The sequence below is a fragment of the Aquila chrysaetos genome, chromosome 11 (assembly GCF_900496995.4).
Source record: "Aquila chrysaetos chrysaetos chromosome 11, bAquChr1.4, whole genome shotgun sequence".
Taxonomy (NCBI): domain Eukaryota; kingdom Metazoa; phylum Chordata; class Aves; order Accipitriformes; family Accipitridae; genus Aquila; species Aquila chrysaetos.
In genome coordinates, this window is record NC_044014.1 from 9,527,353 (window position 1) to 9,550,753 (window position 23,401).

The 23,401-nt window shown below is 39.1% G+C and overlaps 1 protein-coding gene across 3 annotated transcripts in view; it reads right to left on the reverse strand.

Annotated features, from left to right (window-relative positions):
• Positions 1 to 23,174, reverse strand: part of FHIP2A (FHF complex subunit HOOK interacting protein 2A) — a 36,310-nt gene extending 13,136 nt beyond the window's left edge. The window contains exons 1-13 of one of the 3 annotated variants that reach the window (XM_030030514.1): positions 23,066 to 23,174; positions 15,547 to 15,625; positions 13,430 to 13,599; positions 11,157 to 11,261; positions 10,685 to 10,807; positions 8,096 to 8,134; positions 6,021 to 6,305; positions 4,958 to 5,154; positions 3,588 to 3,702; positions 3,406 to 3,482; positions 3,111 to 3,303; positions 1,703 to 1,872; positions 678 to 821 (exon numbers count right to left, since the gene is read on the reverse strand). In XM_030030514.1, coding sequence (XP_029886374.1) covers positions 678 to 821; positions 1,703 to 1,872; positions 3,111 to 3,303; positions 3,406 to 3,482; positions 3,588 to 3,702; positions 4,958 to 5,154; positions 6,021 to 6,305; positions 8,096 to 8,134; positions 10,685 to 10,807; positions 11,157 to 11,261; positions 13,430 to 13,599; positions 15,547 to 15,625; positions 23,066 to 23,110 — 1,742 coding nt within the window. In that variant the 5' untranslated portion in view covers positions 23,111 to 23,174. Of the gene's footprint in view, positions 1 to 677; positions 822 to 1,702; positions 1,873 to 3,110; positions 3,304 to 3,405; positions 3,483 to 3,587; positions 3,703 to 4,957; positions 5,155 to 6,020; positions 6,306 to 8,095; positions 8,135 to 10,684; positions 10,808 to 11,156; positions 11,262 to 13,429; positions 13,600 to 15,546; positions 15,626 to 19,451; positions 22,076 to 23,065 lie in introns of those variants that run through there. The other 2 variants (XM_030030516.2, XM_030030515.2) reach the window with 2 other exon arrangements.
• Between the last annotated feature and the right edge of the window lie 227 nt (positions 23,175 to 23,401).

A 23,401-nucleotide genomic window follows, 5' to 3' on the forward strand; every position in this document is an offset into this window, starting at 1 on the left:
AAGTAGATAGGTCAGCACTGAAATACCAGCGTTGCTTTGCTACCATGTATTAACAGAGCAAACAGCATTTGTCCTAATACTAGTTGCTAAGAGAATTACCATCACTAAGTTGCTTAGAGCAGAGCCTGTCCTCTTTGTGATATCCAATTTGCAGTATGTATAACATGCACAAAGGTATGTTACAGGTGACAGAGGTGCCCCTTGATTTTCAGGGAGCAGAAGGTTATCTCTAGCATGGCAATTATTTACTTTTATATATTTGTTTAAGGAACTTGGAAGTTCGAGGGGTTTTTTCCCCCTAAAATGTTTATGGCAAGACTCCCCACACTTCTCCAGGAAGGTCAAGTCCTGTAACAGCAGTTTAAGTATAGCAAGTATTTTTGAGAAAAGAAAGGTTTATAATCAATGAGGCTTTCATCATTAATTCTGAGTATTCAACTAGACTATTAGCTTTAAAGTTCTCCTGTTTTTCTCATTTATGTTGAATTATTTTTACTTATTGTAGGCTCTAATCTTTCAGGAATAACTTTCTGATAAAATGCCACATAATTTCCTTCTGTGAAGTCATTTTACCAGCTGGCACAGAATAACATTCATTACGGGGTACATTTAATTTGCACAGTGTGTGCAGACACCCACACATTCAGAGATTTCTTTAAGTGTTTGTTTCAACTTACCTATTTACAATTTTATGAACTTCAGTCTTCCCATCATTTTTTGGATGTTCTGGACTGACAGGTGGAGAAGCACTGAGCCACTCTTGAGTTGACAGTGTGTTATCTGGAGACAGATCAGTAAATAATGGATCTTCCTCTAGGTCTCTGTGAGATTATATTAGACAAAAACATGATCATTCACAGAATGTCATGGAAGGCAGGAAACTCTCTGGGTAAAGAAGCATGCTTTCTATTTTTCTTCTCTGAACAACTAGGATGTTTTCCAGAACATTATCATATGCATATCTTTTTACCTAATTAATATGCAGAAATACCAACCTTTACAAATGCCCAACAAACTTGGTTTTGAAGAAAAATCATAACTTCTTGATCTGAACAACAGAGTACACATCTTTGACTCGTACAAAATCACTGCATTAAATCATTTAAACTCTACCCCCATTTTTTACATGAGAGAAGAGTTATACTCCAGCAAATTATAAGACTATTTTAGATGACTCAGAAATATCTAAATTAAGATACCTAAAATAGCTGGTGTGACTAGTCCTTACCACTCCATCAGTAAAAAAAGGAGTTACAAGAGTTACATAGGGTATTTAAAAGGATTTTACGTAAAGTGGCCCAGAAAAGTTCTTCCATCAAAAAATGATTCAAGAACATAAATGTAAGCAAGACACCTAAGTGCCTGACTTCAAGAATAATCTCATTGAAAACAATACAAATATACATAGACTTAAGCTAGGTAGATGCATAAGTAAATTGATATATGAAGACCTTTGAGTGCCTATTGTTCTGGAAAGAGGCTATTGGTAATTTTAGCTTTTCTGTTACTGTTCTAAAAATTTCCATAAGTTGCTGATATAATAATTTCTGCATCACTTTATGGATATGGATTAATACATACAGCACTCAAAGTGTTATCTCTGCTCACTTTTTTTTCAATTACTGAAAAAAACCCCTGTTTTGCTCTAAAAATAAGGATCCAAGTTAGCTGTTGTGAAAACTTCCCTTAATAAGAAACTTACACTGCTCCTGCAATCTGTCCATTCTCTACCACATCTTTATCTTCTTGACAGAGAGGCTTATATTCCATATAGTTTCTTTCTTCTAAATTTCTCAGAACCAAATTATAAAGAATGTGCTCATTGGGTTTTTGCAAAAGGTGCTCAAACATTCGTAAAGTCATTATGCTGATCTGCAACATAAAAAGTAAGAATTCAATAAACTGATGCACCGCTGCCTTATGCCTTTTGTCTTATATCTGGTTTGTACATCCTAGAACATTGCGATCACTTATTTACATTATGGAAGGAAGCAAAAATCCTAAGAGAAATTAGGAAATTGTTATGCTGAATGTGGTATAAACATGGGTGAAGAGTTCACACACATTGGAAAATCAATATGTGGATGTATTTTGTCGCTGTAAAACAAAAACTGTTGTAAAATCTGCCAAAATAACAATACAAAGAACATCCAGGGAACTTAAAACTTAGCTTTCCATATTACAATCAGATCCCTGCTGGAAGACGGTTATCATTGTGCAAGTGACACACAGAATAGGACTTAAAAGTTAATAATAACTATGCAGAATAAAACAAAGTAATCCTGGGATATTGTGACTAGAATATAGGCTAAGATTTTTACATGGAGATATTATGTAGGCTTTTAAAAGAAGACTGACTTTAAGCAATGCAGAGACAGTTTTTAAAGACAGCTTTAGAGAGCTTAGCTTTGCAAAGATCAACTAATTTACACAGATAACTCATTCTGACAGCGTGTGCAGGTAAGCATCCTGAAAAAAATGGGTATGTGAAGGCACAGATCTGTATTTCAGGCAAGCTTCGTTTTTATTTGAAAAAGTAGAGGGTGGAGGTTGTTTCACAGAAAAAATGAAACAAGCAGCTCCTGAGGAGGGATTTTACTGAAGTAAGTTATATTAACAACGTTTACTGTGTGATAAGTGCTTGAAGTTATTGTATCAACTTTTAATTGGCATTGTGTATATTCTCTGACCACACTTACGTTATATAAAAAATAATAAGTTTTTAACTATACCTTATGTGATAACATGACAGAATTGACACAACATGGAAAATAACAGTGATGCAACATATAACAAAGCATGAATTAAAATGCAATTACAGAAACTGATTTTGCCCTATCTTACAGATGAGCAAGCCTAACTAGATATGCATAGGGGTCAAGCAAATTTAGCAAAGAATCTTTATTAATGGGAACAATGCGCTAGCTGGAGAAAAGAGCTTGACTGTCATTTTCTAAAGGCAATTTGTAGGGCTGGCAGTCAAAACTCTTTTCCTTGGCAAAAAAAGTTAGCTGACACAAATACGAAAAAACCTCACAATGGCATTTTTACAGACTCTATGCAAGACAGAACTGGCCAGAAGACATTATTAGATCATTATCACTTCTCACCTCGTCAGAAATGTGATCACAGTGTTCAATTAACCTGTGTCGCAATGGATGTCTGTTGATATCTGTCAAAGTTTCTGGCTCCCTGTGTTCTCCAAGTATAAAATAAACTACTTCCTGCAGCAGGACATCTGAAGTCACTTGACGAACAATGCGATGCAATAGTGCAGTTGATGTGAGGATTCCGATCTCTGAACTGAACAAAAAATTTCATGTCAGATATGTAGTGCATTTCACCTGAAAAAAAACCTCAGCTTGATTCAGATTCTGTTCTGCTGTCTTGTAGGATGCTACTCACGTTTGCATCAGCTGGGGTTCCATAACATCAATGAAAAATCGTTCCCGCACAGCTTTTGCCATAGCAACAGCAGCAGTCTGAAACAAAAGTACAAAATGGTATGTCTCAAACTCAAAAGCTACAAAACAACTGGAACTACTTATTTGCTGAATATATTTGTATCATCTGTAAACATTCCAAACCTTTTGTGCTTCTTTGATGAGTTGATCACAGTAGTCAAACCATGAAAGAAACGAAATCAATGCTCTTTTCCCTGGAAAAGCAGATGCATCTTCTTTGTGGCTATAGGAATCCAAACTAGGGAACACAGGGAAAAATACTTATTTAGTCTACAAGTAATTGAAGAGTCTTGGACTTCATTCTTATTGAACTTAACAGAGTAATTCATGATCTACTTGCAATGAAGTGAACATTAAAATAGCTTTTCTGCCAGTCTCTGCTAATCTGGCAGTGCTATCATTACACGTTTTCAGTGGCATGCTAAAGGATATAAAGTGGCAGTGCTATGGCAGTGCTATCATTACACGTTTTCAGTGGCATGCTAAAGGATATAAAGTATGTACAGCAGAACTCTGTTTGGTTAAGTATTTCTTGAGTCAGAAGGGAAAACTGATCACCTAGTCTGTTCTCCCAGGAAACACAGACCACAGAAACTGGATCAATAACTCCTGTAGTCAGAGAACCATAAAATGAAGGAATTGTTCTTCTCTACTCTGTAAGCAACCTCAATCAAGTCCACCAAAACCACACAGTGTATACCTGAACTAGATTGTATCTTCCAGAAAAAAACACGTCTCTCAATTTAAAGGCTCTAAGGAATAACAAATTCACCATTTTCTTTGGTAAAGCAGTCCAATAATTATTTATCTCACTAGTCAAAGTTGCGTGTTTTTCCCTTCTAACTTCAAACTCCAACCACCAGAAATTTTGGTAGGTATTTTGCAAATACCTACTTTTTGTCTCAGTACTAATAGATCACGAGCAATTCATAATAATGAAAGCAGTGTGGGGAAGAGAAATGTTTTGAAAATCTAACATGCAAGCAGTTAGGATAACAGGCATGTGTCTTTTGCTTCATGCTGATGAGTTATGCAGTAACTCTTTCCTTTCTTCTTTTTTTACCGCAAAAATTTTGCAACAACAGCCTGTTACCAAAAACACCCTTCCTGCCCCCTGCAGCAGCTTACAGTGCTCACTGTGTACAGTGAAAAGTTTGTTTCCTAAATCCTTGATGTTTGAACAAGAAAATAATCTGTACCTGATACTACAGCTACATCACCACAAACTGCTAATGTAATTCAGTGGAAAAACTTGCCCCCTGAGGAATCTCTGCAAGGGACTGGCAGACAAACCTGGCCCCATGTCAGAAATCATGTGTACACTGGACGCCTGAAGTCGTACTGCTATGCTCCAGCTGGTATCTCAGCCCTGCTCTTGATACTTTAGCATGGGGGTGTGAATATTTTACACATCTTATCTACCTATAGAAGATTAGTTTCAGGGAGGGGTGTAAAATCACCTTGGGTATTAAATACAAAAATAAAATTCTTACCCCCAGTTAATTGCCTCCACTGTTTCAATGTCTAAGGGATCCAGTGACTGAGGCAGGGCTTTGTAGAGGGTGGCCAGCCTGTCTGTCAACAATTCACATAAACAAGTGCTTTGAGTCAGGCACTTGGCAGCTGCTGGTTCTGGCAAACTCACCAAAAGCATGAGGCCTTCACAGGCCTTCACTGCTATCCGGCCGTCCTGGCAGAAGGGCATGGAAGAATTAATCAGAGGGTGAATGAAGCTCACTCGAAATCAAGAAGCAAACATCTCCCAAATAAAACCTCTCCATTCCCCCACAGTGAGTGAATGCATTTATTTTTGTTGGCTTTTCAGTCATTAAAACTTAATTCTAGTGAATTTGGATGATACAAAATAAAGAATCTCACCTGAATTCATGTCAAATACTAAGCATGCAACTGCAACCTTCAGGTTGACAGAACTAGAGCTGTAGGTCAGCTTAAGACCAAGATATTAGACAATGTAAACTATCATTTAACAATAATGTACATCAGTAGATTCGGTTTTCTGCTCTCAACACTGCTGTAGCAATTACAAGCTTACCCAACCCTCCTCTAAGTTTTTTGAAAGAATCTGAATATGAATTTGAGGATGGAGCTGGGTAAGACATACAGCAGTTGTTTTTAAAAGAAATCAAACTTCTAGAGATAGCCCGGTGCCTTTACAAAAAAAAGGTGGGTTTGGTTAAGTCAGTACAATTAAAAGCAGTTTTTTAAATATTCTCTTGCGGTGTATTTAATCTAATGATTATCCTACATAGCTTGTCTGTGAAACATGCAACATCCTATACAAATCGCTCAAAACCCACTTACATTACCATTAACAAACTTAAGACTAATTTTCTAAAATAATATTTTTACTTTAATCTGAATTGGGAAAGAAAATTGCCAATTTACAAAAACTGCCTGCAAAACAAACCTTGTTTTACTTTTTATTTTTAAAATACTGTGTGTACATACATGTGTATTCACTCTCTCTGCCCACTTCACACAGCATCCAGACTATCTCATTTGATCACATTAAACAGAACAAAAAAAACAACTCACGGGACTTTTAGTGAGGTTTAGTAGAGAATTCACTAAATTATAGTCTTGATTTGGACAAACAGTGGAGGACTCGGGTGATGATGTGACATTTAGTTCATCCGGACTGAAAGACAGATCATCCGCCTGTTGCGGGAGGTCATCTTCCTTCTCCATTTGCTCCGCTCCAGCAGCACTATGTATTTCTTCAGGCTGTCCCGTGTCTGTTGTCAAAGAGTCTTGGCCTTTTAGCATGTCTTCTGTGAATACACTTGCTGATCCTTTGGAAGCCATTGCTTTTAACTTACTCTGCAAAGCATTTTTGGAATTACACAGTTGAAATTACTGTTCATCCTGAAGCAGAAATTCACTAAACGCAAATTTTTTACATCAGCATTTTAAGTAGTCCTCTACAAGGCTGGACACAGTAACCATGTAGAATGTAATGGGTTGCAGGAGCTTGGCAGCTTTTAAACCTGTAACATTTTTTAATTTGCTTAAATTTCTCTTAAGCCCTGTACCATTTTGCTTCAAGGCTGAATATGCCATTTACAAAGAGATGGCAACTTTTTCTCTCCACCACTGAAAGCATATATTCACTTCATTTGCCCACTATTTGATAGAAGTTTTTGATTTACCTTATTAGTGCACCTTTAGACCTTAGCACATACTATAAAATATCCCTTTCTAGATCAAGGCCTCAAATTCGTTTAATGCCTGAAATACTATTTCCTGTTGGAGTCATACAATTAAACTCAATCTAAACTTTGTGAGACTTTATCTTCAACAGGAAATGGAAAAACATGTCTTTTGTGACAGCAGAGTACTCTCAAGTTGTGTTTCTCATGAAGAAAAAGTTGAGTAGATTGAATGGAGAGAAGATATTAGAAGTTAGCATTGGGCACTGGATACTGTAACAGATCACAGAGAAACTTCTCGGAAGCTACAAAGCATCTCTACTTAGCCTGAAAGAAAGCAACCCATCTGTCTTCCCATAAATCTGTCTCCAGCACATAAGAAGACATTTAAATTTGTGCTCTGTGATACCAAGAAGAAACTCACAGCAAGGCAAGAATTTAGTGTTCTTCTGGCACAAGCACAGGTGAATAATACTTTAGTAGAACCATAAATTAGACTTCAGCACAAGACATTTTTTCAAGTGAGTACAGTAGTGAGATTATAAATCCAAATGGTTCCCCTTCTTTATGAGAACACCAAAATTATTACAAGTATATCTCAAGAATTAATAATTTAAAAGAGTAACCATTTGGGGTTAATGGCGTTTAGTACATACAAACCAGCAGGGACTAACTACATGACAGTCTCAGGCACCAAACTAGAGAACTGCTGTGAATGCTTGCTTGATTGATGTGCATTCAGTGTGGAGAATTTGTACTGAATGTTGTGATACACTCATATAACCAATTCCCTGGAGAGGCAACCCAGTGGTAAAAGCAGCACACTGCATGCTATAAAATAAATATGATTTTTGACTACAATAGAAAAATTACTCCTTCAACATATATATATATATGTATTTTTTACAGTGTGAAATGTGTAAGGTTGCAAAGCAACCAAAATGTGTCTGTCTGAACCATGCCTGTCTATCCCTAAATCTTCTAAAGTCTTCCAGTACCCTCCCATATATTTTATCAATACACAGGAATATCTGAATCACAACGATGAGCCTTGCACATAAAGCAGAACTAAAGGCTGGAACTGCATTTCAGTCCTGGATTATACACTGTTGCTGGCACTAGTCAAGTAGCAGGCAGGGCTGCCAAAGAGAAAAGCTACTTTTTTCAAAAATTAGATAATATTTTGTAAAATACTTATTTTATCTTACACCAGCCTATTACCTCATGTCTGGACTCTTCTGTCATTTGAAAGGACATAGTTTGTTTAGCTAAGGCATCAACGAGAAGACCTAAAATACATAAATGTATAAATGCCTCCAGAAATTTGTCCATAGCTCATTACTGTCACATTGGCAGGTGACACAAAGCAGCCTGTACATTGAACAACACACGGGCAGAAATTTTGCATGTATTTAAGTTTCCTATTGTCTAATCATGCAATTCTGCAGCTTAGCTGCTCACCTGCCTCCTGTAAAGGTGCAAAACAGGATCCTGAATGACCTAATAGAAAAGGTTTCATAAAACACATATTCAATGCTTTCTAGGCGAAGTACTCCTCTAAGTGAATTCAGCATCAGCAGAGAGCAGACAATATAAAAATACATTTTTGTGATATGTAATTATCAGAGTTTCAAAATCTGTGGTGGATGATGCCATGTCTAAGTTCAGACAGATTTAAAAAGAATTCTGTGAAAAAATCAAGTGATATCACAGCTAATGACAATCTCTACTTAATTCATGGTGAGATATATAAAGCTGGTAATTTGTAGTAATGAAAGTAGAAATGAATAGTGAAACTATTGTTCATTTTATAAAATGAAGGTACAACTTTTTAATGGACACTATATTAGAACTTGTTTAAGGCCTCAAGAGCAGAAACTGAAACACAGAGAATCAAGTGTCCCTTTGCATGGAACAATCAGTTGCAATGAGTATCTTGCATAAGATGGGATGAGATGAGATGAGATGGGGTAACCAAGGAATAAACAAATAAGGAAAAACATGACGTAACAAGTTTAGCATAAAATAATGACTGAGATAGACCTGGTAAGTCAAACATTCCTATGTAAGTTCTTTCTCTCTACACAAGAACATGAAAAACTCAGTTTAAAGAAAAGAATAAATTAAAGCCAAAATAAAATCAGTATATGGATTTTAAAGATTTAAAAAAGTAGAATGCAGTTCTTCCAGTTCTTACTTCTGCAACAAAAGTAACTTGCCCAAGAGATACAGGTATGTCACATAGCCTTATTGGTTAAGCAATATAGGTGAAAGATTTTACTAAAATATAAACAGCATTCTATCAACAAACTATTTGATATAGAATCATACAGAGGAAACCCTAGGTTTGTACATAATCAGATTTTTATGTTCATAAAATAGTGTAGAATCTGAGCAGGAAAAATCAAAGAAAGAAGCAAAACTAACAGTTACAAACAGACTGCTTTGGAGAGATGTATCTGCATTTCAGTTTATAAATGCTGGAGATTTGAGAGAGAAATGCCACACATAATTCTGTAAATCTACCCTTTCATGCATTTGAAGGTCAGAAACAACTATCAAGTCACAACAATAGCACCTCTAAGAGGCATAGATGTGAACAACCAGAATATTCTATTCTAATAAAAGACAATTCTGCACCCCAAGTACCTTATCTGCAAACGATTATCAGAAGTTGTGAAGACATATGCCTTAGGCTACGACATTGAGAATAATGTTGTGAAGGAAACAGAAGCTACAAGAAATGTTCTTCAGCTTGCCTGAATTCTATAGCCAGCATTTTGTGAAACTAGAGATCTCTTTGAAATTTGGAGTCATCTGGTTTTCCATGTCTTATTTTTAATACCGTAATCTTGCTATTTTGGGGAAGAACACTAATGTCTGATGAAACACTTGTGGTTCTTATGACTGGGGTTCTTGGGTTTGATTTCAAGGGCATTATCTGAGTATAAGAATCATTCAGAGAGTTCTTTTCAAACCATACAACCTACACAAATAACATTAAAGGTAATCCTGGTTTGGACTTCTACCATATTCTGCATGTAACGTATCTAGTAGTGTGCTTCTGAGTGCTTTTAATGTTTAAACACTAACTTTTCAAGCCTTAACGCCATTTCTACTGCTTGTACAGCTACAGTGGATACAGTGGCAATCAGGGTGGTATTTAATTAAGGTAAAAATAAACTCAAGATGGATTCCTTACTATTGACTTAAAAGTGATATTAATATATTCAATGGAAAATAATGTATCTTTGCAGTTTAGCAGCCTCTGCTGTTACAGATCTTGTTTGCAGAAAGCCTGTAAAATATTCCTAGAGGATGCTATAGCTACATCTTTTCACCTATATATCACATGCTTAATAGATACGGTGTCACCATAGGAAACATTAAAGTGGGAGCAGGAGGCATTTCTAAATGGACTTTTATAAATTAAACTTTTATATGCTCCTTCTAAATAGGAACAGAAAGTCAGTCTAGAAATTCTTTCTCCTCCTACTCTGATTTCATCAATGCCACATGTTAAGTTCAAAGAGGGAGTAAAGATATTTGGCTTTCTTACAGATAGAAAATAATGTCATATTGTAGATTGTGAGCTGGCACTGCAGCTAGACCATATGTGCCACTACCAAATAAGGGCCCAATCCTGAAGAACACTTAGCAACTTGCACGGTTTCAATGCCCCATGCAATCTGTCCCTTAGTCTTTATTGGGCTGAAGACAAAACAACATCAGAAATCCAAGGTCTCCCTCACACAGTGTTCTACATTACAATTTGTATCTCTACTCTAAAGGCACTTTCACTACAAAGGATAAGGTCCTCAGGCAGGTATATTTGTGAGCCCTGAATGAAATTCTAGTAAAAATAATCAGATGTATCAAGTCACTGGCAGCAAAAAAAAAAAAAAAAAAAAAAAATTTCTAGTATCACAGGAAAAAAATCACAGAGTGAATGAAAACTAAGCTATGAAGCATGATGTGATAACTCCAGTTCTTTATTAGATGTTGTCTGAGAGTAAATACACCTGGAAAATTTTTATTTGATTTACACACCTCAAGGAAGAAGTTGACCAGGTATGGATCCTGTTTCAGCTTTGCACATACTATGCAGAGAAACTGAATTTCTTCATTTTCTGTTGGTGTTGCCAGAACTTCACCACACAGCCTGATTAATTTCTGTCACATAAAGAAAAGTGAACAATTGAGACAGAGAATAAGTTATAGCTTTTTCTAGGAATGATGGACTGAATTCTTTTTCTATACACATACTACAATGACGTATGATTATTGACTTGATCATTTGCTCTAGATTTAGATTGCTGTGAACAAGATTTCTTTATTACTTATGACTTGCATTGCAGTGGCAGTTCAAGGCTCTAATCATCAATACATTAAAACTGATATTGCACTTGAGCAGTTTCTTTAACTCACTTGACAACGGAAGAATTAAAGATACCATTAGCTACAGCAGAATAAGAGAAACTTGTCATGACAAAACATAGTTTACTGAAAATTTGAACATTACCTGCACTGGCCTGTGCACATTTATGTGGGGAAGAAGAGGTTGCCGTATTCTTCCAAGAAGTTTTGTGTAAAAAGCCAAAACTTGCTGTTTCATTCCTGGAGGACACTGAAACAAAAACAGATGAACAATAACAAAAACATAACAAATGTGGAGAGAAACATAGATGCAAATTTGTCACTCAAAATGGCTAATTAAACAGCAATAATTTATCCAAAAGTATTTTTTTAAAAAAAATCATCTGTTAACATACTACTTTTATCGATATTAACAGAGATCAACAAAAAATGTTGCATCTCGTTACTGTTTTCTTTCTCAAATTATTCATACTTTCAGTTAATTGCTCTAGTGCAGACTTCTACTAATCTTTCCAGGAAATATTCCCTATCAATACAGTGATAAGGGGAAATTAACTCTGAATTAACTGGCTGCAGGTCAGCTGTCTTTTACGGTACTGTGCCATGAAGTCCAGCAATTCAGTGAGTCAGCACTTGTAAATATACGATGATAAACTATAAACATCTTAACGTCTACAAAAGGTTTTTTAAATTCATGAGCAATTAACCTTAGACAGATAAAGCCTTTATAAATGCACAGATGTTCCAGGACAAGAGAAAGCTGTTGTTTTCCCTGAGATTCAGCAGAATGTAAATCACAAACATCTGTGGAACATCCAAACCCTTGTCCTACTATCCCTCATGCATCATGCCACATGAATGTACTTTCCTATCTCCATGAGATCTGATGGCTTGTGGTCCTTTATATACCTTTGTTTCTAGCTAAATCCCCCCTGACTCTAATGTGTTCTACCATGTTAATAAATGCTGTTATTTCATAGGTTAATTTTAATCCACATCATTTCCCTCATCTGGTTCACTGCACAGGTGAATGGAGCATGGGTGGCAACAGCCATGAATGACAACTGCCTAAGCTGGTTCTCCTTCCAAGATAATTATGCCTAGATTATTAATCCCCAATTATCACTGAGTTGTCAAGCAATCCATTGAAAAGAATGGCAAAATGTGTACCGTCAGGGGGCATCTACAATAATGTAATGAGTCTAAGTGATTGCTGTGAAAGGATATTGTTCTTTTGCAACAGATCTTTGCAACATCTTGCAAGCATGAACCGTGTGTTTACTTCAGATGTATCAACTCACAAGTGACGAAGTATAAAGACAGGCTGTATAGGAATTGCTTGTACAGGCATATTTGCATAAGTGCAAAATGACTTCTCTCAACTCTTAGAAACATACTACTAATTACCTGCTTCACATATGTCACCATTTCATCTTGGTTTCTTGACAAAGTTTATAGATTACTGAACGAGCTGTATTTCTGAGCAAGTATTTTCAATACATCAGGTATCTTAGCCTGATCATAGGACAGCTGTTACAGTAACAGAAATTGTAGAGCTCTGGTCCTTCCAAGAGCAAGGAACGTCCCAGGCTCAGACAGCTGGTACCCTACATTGTCTATATATGTAAAATCAAGTAGATTAAAAACTCATGACAACATGTCAAAGACTGACTGAGAATGAAACCGTGGAGAGTTCCATTTATCCTTGGAACACGATACACCATACTTTCCTAATTGCATCTGCATCATGATACAAAAAGTTCTAGCACAAGGGCTGCCAAGTTAATTCCCCCCATGATCCATCCAACCCCATACATTTCAGCTCTTAAGTCTGCCAAGAGAGATAGCAACAACAATGCACCAAGACTATGAAGCTGATTTCACAGGTGCCACAAAGCAGACATGAGAAGAACCAACATTGCCAACGGCTGCATTCATACCAAAGACTCGGATGTGAAAGCTGTCTGGGGATCAGCTTGAATTAATGCTTTCTGACATGGTAGTCTTTCTGAGCAATAACTCATCACATTCAGAAAAATTAAACAAAATTTGTATTTAATACAGCACTTTTCACCCAAGAAACTCCCAACACTTAACAAAGGACAGAGAGGGATAATTTGATCTTGTAGAAGCCAGAAAAATTCCAGACTGAACAAAAGTGTTTCTCCTTCCAGCTTCACAGTCAGTATTATCAGAGTGGTGAGTAACAAATCTCAGGATTCTGCCTTAGCTTCTCACTGGTTGTCTCACTTTGATCACACTTGTAAAAGACTGTTATTTGTAATATGTTGGTAACATAAGCAATCAGCTATTTGCTAGAGTTCAGTGTCCCACACTACCACCTACTGTAGAACTTCAGTCCCTATTACAATTAGGAGCTCACACAAAAGATAATCTGCTCTGCTGAGAAGTACATACATCAGCTTTTCCTAGTGTGTAGAGTGTCTCCAAAATCTTGTGATGTAGCAAATACTCCATACATGGTCCTGTTTCGCCTGATTCCCTCTCATTTTCTTCTTGAACTAGAATATCCAACATCTGTTCCAGGTGAGAAGGAATGTTGGTATCAGTCACAGGAGCTTTGTCATCTAAATAGAAGAGATGTGCAATTAAGAATGATTAAAATATTGTCCTCACTTTTCTTAAGTTCAGTTCCAAATTTAAGATTTACAACATGACCACTCATTTAAAGAATCTTATATATAGTATGTAAGTTTTTTAACATGTCTTAAATCACATCTTCAGAACTGTATCTGGAAATGTAAACTGGAATATGCATTAGGCAGATATCTAACCTTGCAATGGGGAAAAGGTGAAATGCCAAATTTCAAAACATGCATTAATTACACAGTCAAAAAGGAAAACTTTTACACCCAGAAACCAAGCTTAGGGAAAGAAAGGTTCAACTCTCAATCTTCCAGTTAGTATCCACTGTGTCTTGATAACTTCCTCTTTGACTCTTCACATAGTGTTCCGAAATCTACAAACAGCCTCTAACATCAGCTTAATTTGCAGCTGATCAGCTCCTTTACAAACTAGACAACTAAATAAATGGTTTTTCTAATGATAACAACAAAGAAAACACAAACTCTGTGCTGTTTATTCTTCAAAAGTTTTTAGATTTGTCTTTTATACTTCCTGCATTAAGACAGCATTCTGTCAAACTTCATGAAGGAAAGGGTAAGACTCTGATTTCATTATACTAAAGTCATGAAAATGCTGTTGATTTATGCCACTGGCAGCGGGAGCTGGCATTAACATGTTGTAAAGCACATCCACATGTGCAGATCTTCCTTTTTATATTTTTCAGCTAAATTCTCCTTGAACAACTATCCCACTAGGGAAATGGTTACTACTTCTTATGCAATAACCTAAAAATAACTGTCACTTGCATGCAAATGGCAACAAGATCACAAAGGAAAGCTGCCATGTCAGAGTGGTTTTGGTCTCTTCCACAACCTCCAGTTAGCCTAGAGTGTTTTGCTTGAATTTCCTAGGCATAATTCTGCTCCCACTGCAGAGGACAGAAATATATCCACTGAGTGGAAACTTGTTTTTCACAAGACTTTTGAAAGTCTGGGAGAGAGGTCAGCTTTTATTCTGCACCACATAATCGCAGGTATCAGCTTTCTCCTACCACCCTGTCATTTCTACCTTAGGAAACATCACATAGCGTTCCAAAAGATGGGTATTTAGAACCAAGGGTCAAGTTTCAGCTTGTAAGAGTAAATATTTATATAAACAAGATCACCAGTCCCAGACACAAACACAGATTCAATAGCTACTCTAGCAGAAATGCAGAACTACTAAACTTGAGGAAAGCATGGTAACATTTGCTTTTAAAACTTAATAGTTTAATAACTAGGACCAAAAAAATAAAAATTTAAATGTTGCATAACTGTTGTAGGAAACCAGGGAAAAGTTTAAGAAAAAGCAACTACGGCCATATTTCATCAAAATACCCATTTTTTAGAAGAGCAGAATAAGGTCTGGATAAGTTTTAATAAAATGTGTTCTAAATCTGCTCACAAATTCACTTTTCAGAGCTATGTTCTCAACATACCTTTCATGGAGACAAGACACTAAAGAAAAAATACCTAATACTGAGCATACAGAATTCATATATGTCTGGTAAAATCTATGAACACAAGATTTCTTCTGTTAAAATCTTGGAAAGAAAAAGAAAATCCCTGATGCAAAACAATAAAAAGGTTAACAGCAGGGACTACATTTCTGTAGCTGTCTGTTTAGATTAAACAGAATATGTGAAGAGAGAAATTGGGTTGGACGTGAGAAGGTACAATTCTCTACATGGTACTCAGGAAAGGAGACCTTCCCTCAATCGTTTTTCATGCCTACTTTTTAAGGGATGAATGGAGGTATACAATATTTTTAATTACTGATTATTATTGTTTGTATTTTGATGAAAGACATGACTCATTTTAGTATTTCTTAATCTTTACTTTTTGACGACACCGAAATTGGGAATTCTAGTTTTTACAATAAAGAGAAAAAACCCGAATGTTTTCTTTTACCTGATGTCTCTATGTAGTAATGGGTGATTGCTTTCCAGTGGTAAACAAAATCTTCTTGTAATGGAAGGGAAGGTGCAAGCTATGCAGAAAAAAAAACAACAAACAAAAACCAGTTAGGAATGAAATAAGCATATTTCCTCAGAGATTAAATTGAATTTTATCTTATACTTGGAAGTAAACTGCTGCAGACTAGTGCTACAATTCTTACTCTCTGTGCTCTTTTACCTTTAACAAGGACTACATACATGATTCACGGCATGAGCCCCATGTCATACTGCCTAGCTTGTGAACATCAGTGATAATCTCTGTGATGTCTCTGTGACCAGACAATCTATTTGAAGCAACAAAAGCAACTGCTCATGCAGCAAAGCAACACCAGAAATGTAGCTTTGAATTGTTTAGATCTGAGAGTTTTGTCCTGTAGGAAAAAATCGTGTTGTTTTACATCTGCTCTTGACCCCATCTTCCCTTTCTGTACACTCTGCTCTCCTTTCTCCCTCTGCTCCCTTAAAAATACCAATTAGCTGCTTCATACAGTTTTTGCCATGCCTTTTTTTTCCTGTTAACCACAACTATTAAAAGATCTTTGTTTCTTTTTTTTTTTTTTTGCACATCAGGCCCATCCCCAGAGCTCGACAGGTTACTTTTTTTTTTTTAATAAATACATTTCTTATTTTATTTCTGAAAGAAAAGGAAGTTTCTTCTTTCCTGGAGGAATTTGGGATGGCCAGTTGGGCATGTCTGGCATCTAGGAATAACATGCTGCAAGAAAAAAACACAGCCTTCCACCCATTCAACCTCAGTACTGCTCCTTCCTCACCGAGCTTGAACCTGTACCAGGGCTCAGTCACCCTCACAGTGAAAATGGTTTCCCCCCAGAAGCTACAGATACCACATTTGAGATTAGTAACTCTGAATTCCTCTAGTGTCTCCTTGTAGGGCCTGAAAAGTGCTGAGTTGCCTCAGTTCTTGGACAAACAGAAGCACAGGGCTCAGATAACTGTATACTCTTCACTGGGTAGTGCTGGTCTCTTTGAAAAAGCCTTGGAAGTTTTCTATATCAGTCTCTTCTCTTTGTGGAGAGAATGACACTTAAATTTATCTTGGTAAAGACGTAAAGCCCAGTATATGAACGGCATGCCCTGCCATGATAAGGAAGTGGAATGCTAATTGTTAATGACCCTTTGCACACAGGACTTTGAAATGCAAGACTTTAAAAAAGTCGTAGTGCTTGGTAACTATCTACGCCTGCATCCTGTGTGGAAATGTGCCCTCACAAATGGCTGCTAGGAAATCAAACTGACATTGCTTATCCATTCCCTGACAGTCTGTGGACTCATTAAGTCTTCCATATTTCCATGCTCGGCACTGAGAGTAGCACTTTAGCACACCAGCTACCACAGAACAAATATCAGGACACTGCACAATGGACAAAACCAGTTTATTTTACTATGAAGTTTACTAGGTTATTGAAATTCAGAAGAGTAACTGAACAAACTGAAGACTGAGCATATGATATTTTGTATCATGCTTCGTATGTCACACTTGCCGCTGTAGATGTGTATTTCAAGCAATGTAATGGTAATTCTGCATCTTCCCGTAATAAAACTATACCAAAAGCTCAACTCTGGCTGATGAATAGCACAGAGACCACTTTTGAGGAATACCAGGCCTTTCAGACCACTCTATTTCCAAAGTAACACATGATAGATAACATTAAAGATTTATCCTTGACTGATGTGATTTTCCTCTCCACTTCTTCTAGCCTCATCTGCCTCGAGATGAATTTAGTGCCTCTGAGCAGTGCCAGGAAAAGGATTTCACTTCTCAGCACTGTCAATAATTTATCCACCACGGGAGAGAACTGTAGATACGGACATTCTCCCTCCCAACACACGCCTCCAGGGACTCCTCTCAGAGGTGAAAAGGTAGTTCAGGGACAGGTCTTGCCCTTTTTAATTAAACTACTCAGTGATTTCACAGAGTCTTCTCTGATTGAGGACTCCAGTACCAAACAGAGATACCATTAGCATGTGTGTGCACCTGTGCATGTGTACATGCATGCTTACTGGGGAATATACGATCAACCTTGCCACCAACTGGACCTGGTGATACCGAGCTGTGGGAGCTTCGCCTGCATTGGGCTACCAGACTCAGCAACTCCCAACAATATAGAAAAATTGGATGTCTTTACTTGTTCAGCTAAAGTAACCCCACCCCCCAAATACTCCCACCCCCAAATTCCTCTTCCCACCACAGACAGACCTAGTATAAATCCGCTTTTTACAGCACAGCTATTCCAGGGAATATTTAACAGAGATGTAGCTCCAGCAATGCTATGTACTATTCTGAGAAGTGTTTTGCTGACAAAAAATGAAAGAAACCCCCAACTCTCTTAACTTAGTTATTGAGACACAAAATCAAGGTAAAGCCCAAGACCAAGACACCAGCTTGTACACAAAGAAAGCCCAGCACTAGAAAGCATTAGAAAAATGTAAGCTCCCGAACACTTGGTTGGCATGCTTTAACCCTACTAGGACAGGTAATTCTAGGATGAAATTGTCGTTTCTATTTTAGGATGAATTATCAGCTACCAACTGAGACGAAATATATGTTACAGTTGCCAATCTAAATAATCACTCTTTTGTAAAAGTACACATACTTGTATAAAGATTCTGAAGGAAAACAAAATTCATTGTGAAGGCCATTAATTCCTCCCATTTGTCTAATTTGAAGGAATTACCTTAAAGTACAGTTATTTCTCACAGTTATATTAATTCATTTTGATGTAATTACATATGTTCTTACTAATTTTGAGCTATCGATTCCTAATCTCAAAGTGAAGTTCTCCTCCTTTGGGGGAAAAAACCCAGCATCTTAAAGATTGCAGTGTAGGTGTTGGTATATCAAATAGCCAAAACTCACTGAACACTACTAAAAACCAGCAGCCATTTGAGCAGACATTGATTAGCTCTTCCATCTGGTCCCCAACTCCAGCAGTCGAGCTTCCTGGGAGTGAGCGAGTCAGTGTTCTCATTTACAAGCTAAACTGAACACGTGCTGCCTTATCATTCTGGTGATGATTCGTTACTAATGATTGAACCCCACTCCTTCCAGGAAAAGTGCTGTTCTCAGGAGAACTATAGGTCTTTGACCAGAACTATAGTCTGCTTGTTATAAAATCTGTCCAAAATACAATTCCACGTAGTTTTCAAAAGTATATAGAATTTGTGTTTAGGCAGGAAAAAAACCCCAAAACATCAAGAGCAAAGAAACCTATAAATATTCAGAATTTAACAGCAATTCCTTTAGGCATGTAAAAATCATTGTCATATTTTTCCTGTATGCTTTTAAGAAGTGCAATTCAATACTGAAAAGAATGGAAACAACGGAAGCTGGTGATATCCCTCAATATCTTTCGGACAAGTTCACAAAGTAAAGAAAACACTGTATAAAAGAATAACAGGTACTGTCTGGTCAGATGCCAGAGTAAAAAAGCAAGCAGAAACTGGGTCAAAGAGAAACAAAGGGGAAGTACAGGCACACTCCCCTGACTGAAACAAGGAAAACTACAGCAGTCACTCAATGTTTTTCTTCGATCTTACTACTTCACTAAGTGAATGCTTGCCCTGAGGGAAAATCTGAAAAAGGACTAATGCTTGAGGTTTATTTTATTTCTTCAGTTGATGAATGCACAGAGTTTATAACAGTCACTGCTTTCACATATAAAATTAAGACTGCACATGCTTGCAAGCCATGCGTTAAATTTTGTCATCATGATTTGTTAATAGCAGCACAACATTAAAACAATCAGTAATATGAGGTCATTACATCAAATCAAGTGGGTTCAAGAAGAATAAATCTTGTTCTGAGTAGTTATGCAGTTAATGATTTTGGAGCAGTACCTGTAGCAAGTGACTCAGTTTCTTTCAAAGCTCAGTTTCACCTCAAAACATGAACAGAAAAGAAGCTACTTAAAAGCATGTTAAGGTACCAGTGTAAGAGATACAGTGGAATAATAGGTTGGTAGAGAGGGGTCCCAAAATTGTGCAGCAGACACCAAAATCTAAATTCACTCCCAGATACTGGGAGAGATACAAATAATCGTGTTTGACAGCAAATTGCAAAATTCAAAACAACCAAAATCGTATTTTTCCTGCTCAAGGTAAACAGCGCAAAAACATCCTTTTGAGCTGACTACTAAGATGAAACATCTCCTGAAAGCCCAAATCAACCACAAACAAAAGTCCTTTGAACACTGAGTGACCACTTCACAGACAAGCTATTTTGTCTAGGGAAATGTGAGTGAAGAGCACAAGATAAGAGAAAAAAAAAAGTCTAACTTGCTGCTTTGTTATTGTACACTACATTTTGTATGTTGCTGAGAATGTAGCACTCCTGGTATACATTTGGGATAAACGTATGCATAGCAAAGAGAAAACACCTTGGGGACAAGCCATATATAAACTGTCACAGATTCATTAATATTAACCCCATAAAGCAACAACACTTCTATTCTGCCCTGAGGTAAGGTAACAGAACAAAGACTGCAGTCCTCTCCACCATTCTCACCAACCCACCCAACCCAATTTAAGGATGCTCTGTCCTGAGGATACCACAGTGGTGCTTGCTCATCTGGATGCTGCAGAGAAATCCAGAAAGAGCAAAAATATCTAAAATACTGGCAGGATTGACATATGATAAGAGGTGGCAAAAATTAGGATTCAGTTGTAATGAAAATCAGGAATATGATTTCACACACTTGGACAATTCAGGCAGAAGAGATTGAAACTTTTGAGTGATTCAAGGTATGAAAAGGTCTTAATAAAAAGCAGCTGGTGCCTTATGTTTGCCTCATCACAGTCGTGTCATGAAGGCAGGCAATTAAAGAGCAGTACACTCACACAAGTGAAAGGCAAACACTCCTATGTGGATTAGACTGTCAACCTTTGGAACTCCTAGTCATAGTTCAGAGAGATGGCATATTGAGGGTAAGATAACAACGATTATCTAATAACATGGGAACTCTTACTATTTAAATGCATATCTCTAAAGTCGGCAGGCCTGCAGGCCCTGAGGCAGGACAGGAGCATTATATAAGTGATGTGCAGGAGAAACGACAGGGGAGAAGGGCTACCCGAACATTTCTGATTTAAAGTAGTCCTACCAATGAAAGCTAAGCCTAGGCACTTCAAGTGTATTTGAGTGCCCAGCTCAGCTGAAAACTGTTCAGCTGCAACTGAATTCCTTCGGGAGGCAGGCACCCAAATGAGAATTTATATCTTAGCTACCAGTTCTGTTGCTGATATTCAGGGCTGAAACAGTCCACTTGAGGCTGCACAAGCTATACTTGCTCTGCAGCAATAACAGCAAGTAAAAATGATGCTCTGAATTCTCTAGGTTCTGAAAACAGCAAGCAGCATCAGGGTGGACTTATATTTAGGATTTACACCAGTTTTCATTTTCAGGGTAGCAAAGCTAAGTAGCCCACATACTTTAATAAAAGAGAGAATGAAACAATGACTTAAAGTCATATATAGCCCCAAAACTGGTTAAAAGTTTCTATTTCTCAGTTCTGTCTTTGAATTAGGGGGTCAAACTTCCTAGATAGAGTAAGAACCATTCTTAATATCCTTTTGCTTTTGTGATTCTGTGTTTCATTCCTAGCATGTGGTGCTCAGTATTTGTCACAACCCTGTAAATGCAATTTAGTGTAGTATTTATTAACAGGAGATCAACCACAGTGGTGTTAGCAGGATGAGGCAATTCTAAAAGGGACACCAGAGCTGAGCAAGAGCATATAGCATGTTGTTTGATAGCGGTCACTTGCAAAATGATGTTATCAATCTGTTTCCGGTTTGTTGCTTTTTTTTTTTAAATTAAAAAAGATCGTCTAGTCCCTACTATCTCTACTTTTCCCCTTTTCCATTCAACTCTTTCATTTTTCCTAGTTTTTTATGGATCTCAAATAAATGCAGTTCTTTTTATTTATTTTTTGTACACAGCAGTAATGTAAACGTTCTTCTAGGAATAACTTTTATTAGCTATCTTGAATCAGTAGACCTGAAAAGATAGCTTCTCCACTCCTGCATCTCTCAGTCATCCACTCTTATTCAAAATGTGGCACAGCTTACCACAACAAGATTTCTTTAGTCAGGCAGCCACTAATTTCTGTTTATCCTCCAGTGAAAGCACTGTCTATTGAAGGCATTCATATGTGGTCATAGAGAGTTTTCAATTAAGCCGTTTCATTGTTATTTAAAACATTTCTTTCCAATTGCCACTCTACGACTAAAAGAGCAAAATAGGTACCTGCAATTATTTAATACATGTTTAACTTTAAAACCCCAATAGTCCTGCTAAAGATTGCAGAACTACAGGCACACATAAAGGCAAGCATGTGCTTAATGCTTAAGTATTTGCAGCATCAAGGTACACATTAATGCACAAAGGGTGCCCCTCACAGGAGGTAGGATTTAGCGTGCAGGCTCTTTTTTCAACCATTTGAACTGTTTCCTTCAACACTTTCCGCCTTCACTTCCAGCAGTATTTCACTGTCAGTTTTTAGCACCTATCCAAAGCTGCACCTCTTCAAACTCGGCCTCGTCGGTATCTTGGCTCACTGAGAAAGGTGCTGAAAGCCAGAGACATTACTACCAGGACCCCACCTCACCGAAAAGCAAACAAAAAGAAACCGGGCAGACAGTCGAGTCCTGATAAGCAGGCAGCTGGCCGCGGCCTACAGAAATGGCAGCTTCGGAAACGGGCCCTGCTGCTTTCCTCTCCCCAGCGCGGCGATGGGCACCGATGGGTGACTCTCCACGGCGAAACCCAACTGAACACACACAGCCCCGGGTGCCCCCGGCCTCCCCCTCCACCCTACCCCGTTAAAACAGAAACCGGGGACGGAAACAGGGCGGTCTGGAGGTGACAACATTCACACAAAAGCACCGGAGACAGCGACTGTTGGCCGCTGGCCACGACAAGAAGAAAAATCCTGAGGACTTTCCTGAATTCACCTCCGTTCTCATCTGTTTCACGGAGAGCAGCCGGGCCGGGCCGGGCCGGGCAAGGGCCGCCCTCACGCCCGGCGCCGGGGCCTACCGGGAAGGCACGTTACCGGCGGTGACAGCCCGCGGGCTGCTCCCGCTGGCCGAGGGGGCTGTGCTGGGCCCGCCGCGGAGCCCCGGGCACCAGCCGCTCCCTCCTCTCCCGCCATCTCCGGCTCTCGACAGCCCTCGGCCTCCGCCTCCCTTCCCCGCGGCAGGGGCGAGCCGGGATCGGCGGGGCGGCGGCGGCTGCCGGCGGATACGCCGGCTCGGCCGGGGCCCCTCGCCGCCAGCCCCGCCGCGGCAGCAGGCCCCGGGGGTCGGCGGCGGGGAAGGGTCGTCGCGCTCAGGCAGCGGGCCGAGCCTCCCCCCGCGCCGCGCCGCGCCGCTCCTCCCCGCGGGGCCCGCTCGGCGCCTAGGCCCGGCTCGCATCCCCGGCGCGGCGTGGCCGGGCCCGCCGGCGGCCTTACCGCCTCCACGGCGTGCTGCAGGATGGAGGTGAACTTGGAGAACATCCTGTCCCGCGACTGGAGCAGCCGCTGCCGGGAGGACCGCGAGAGCTCCTCGATCCGCCGCCGCCGCTCCAGGGTGAGGGCTGCATGCGGGAGCCTGGCCGCGGGGATCGGGCGGGCGGGCGGGCGGCCGCCGGCTTTTGCCTCTCGCTGCCGGGCGGACACCGTGGCACTGACACCGCCGGGCTGCGGCGCCGGCTGCCGAGGCGCCGGGTGTCCGCCCCGGCGCGGCCTGCAGGGGCCGCCACCCCCCGCACGCAGCCAGCCGCGCCGCGGGGAGGCCCGGCCCGGCCC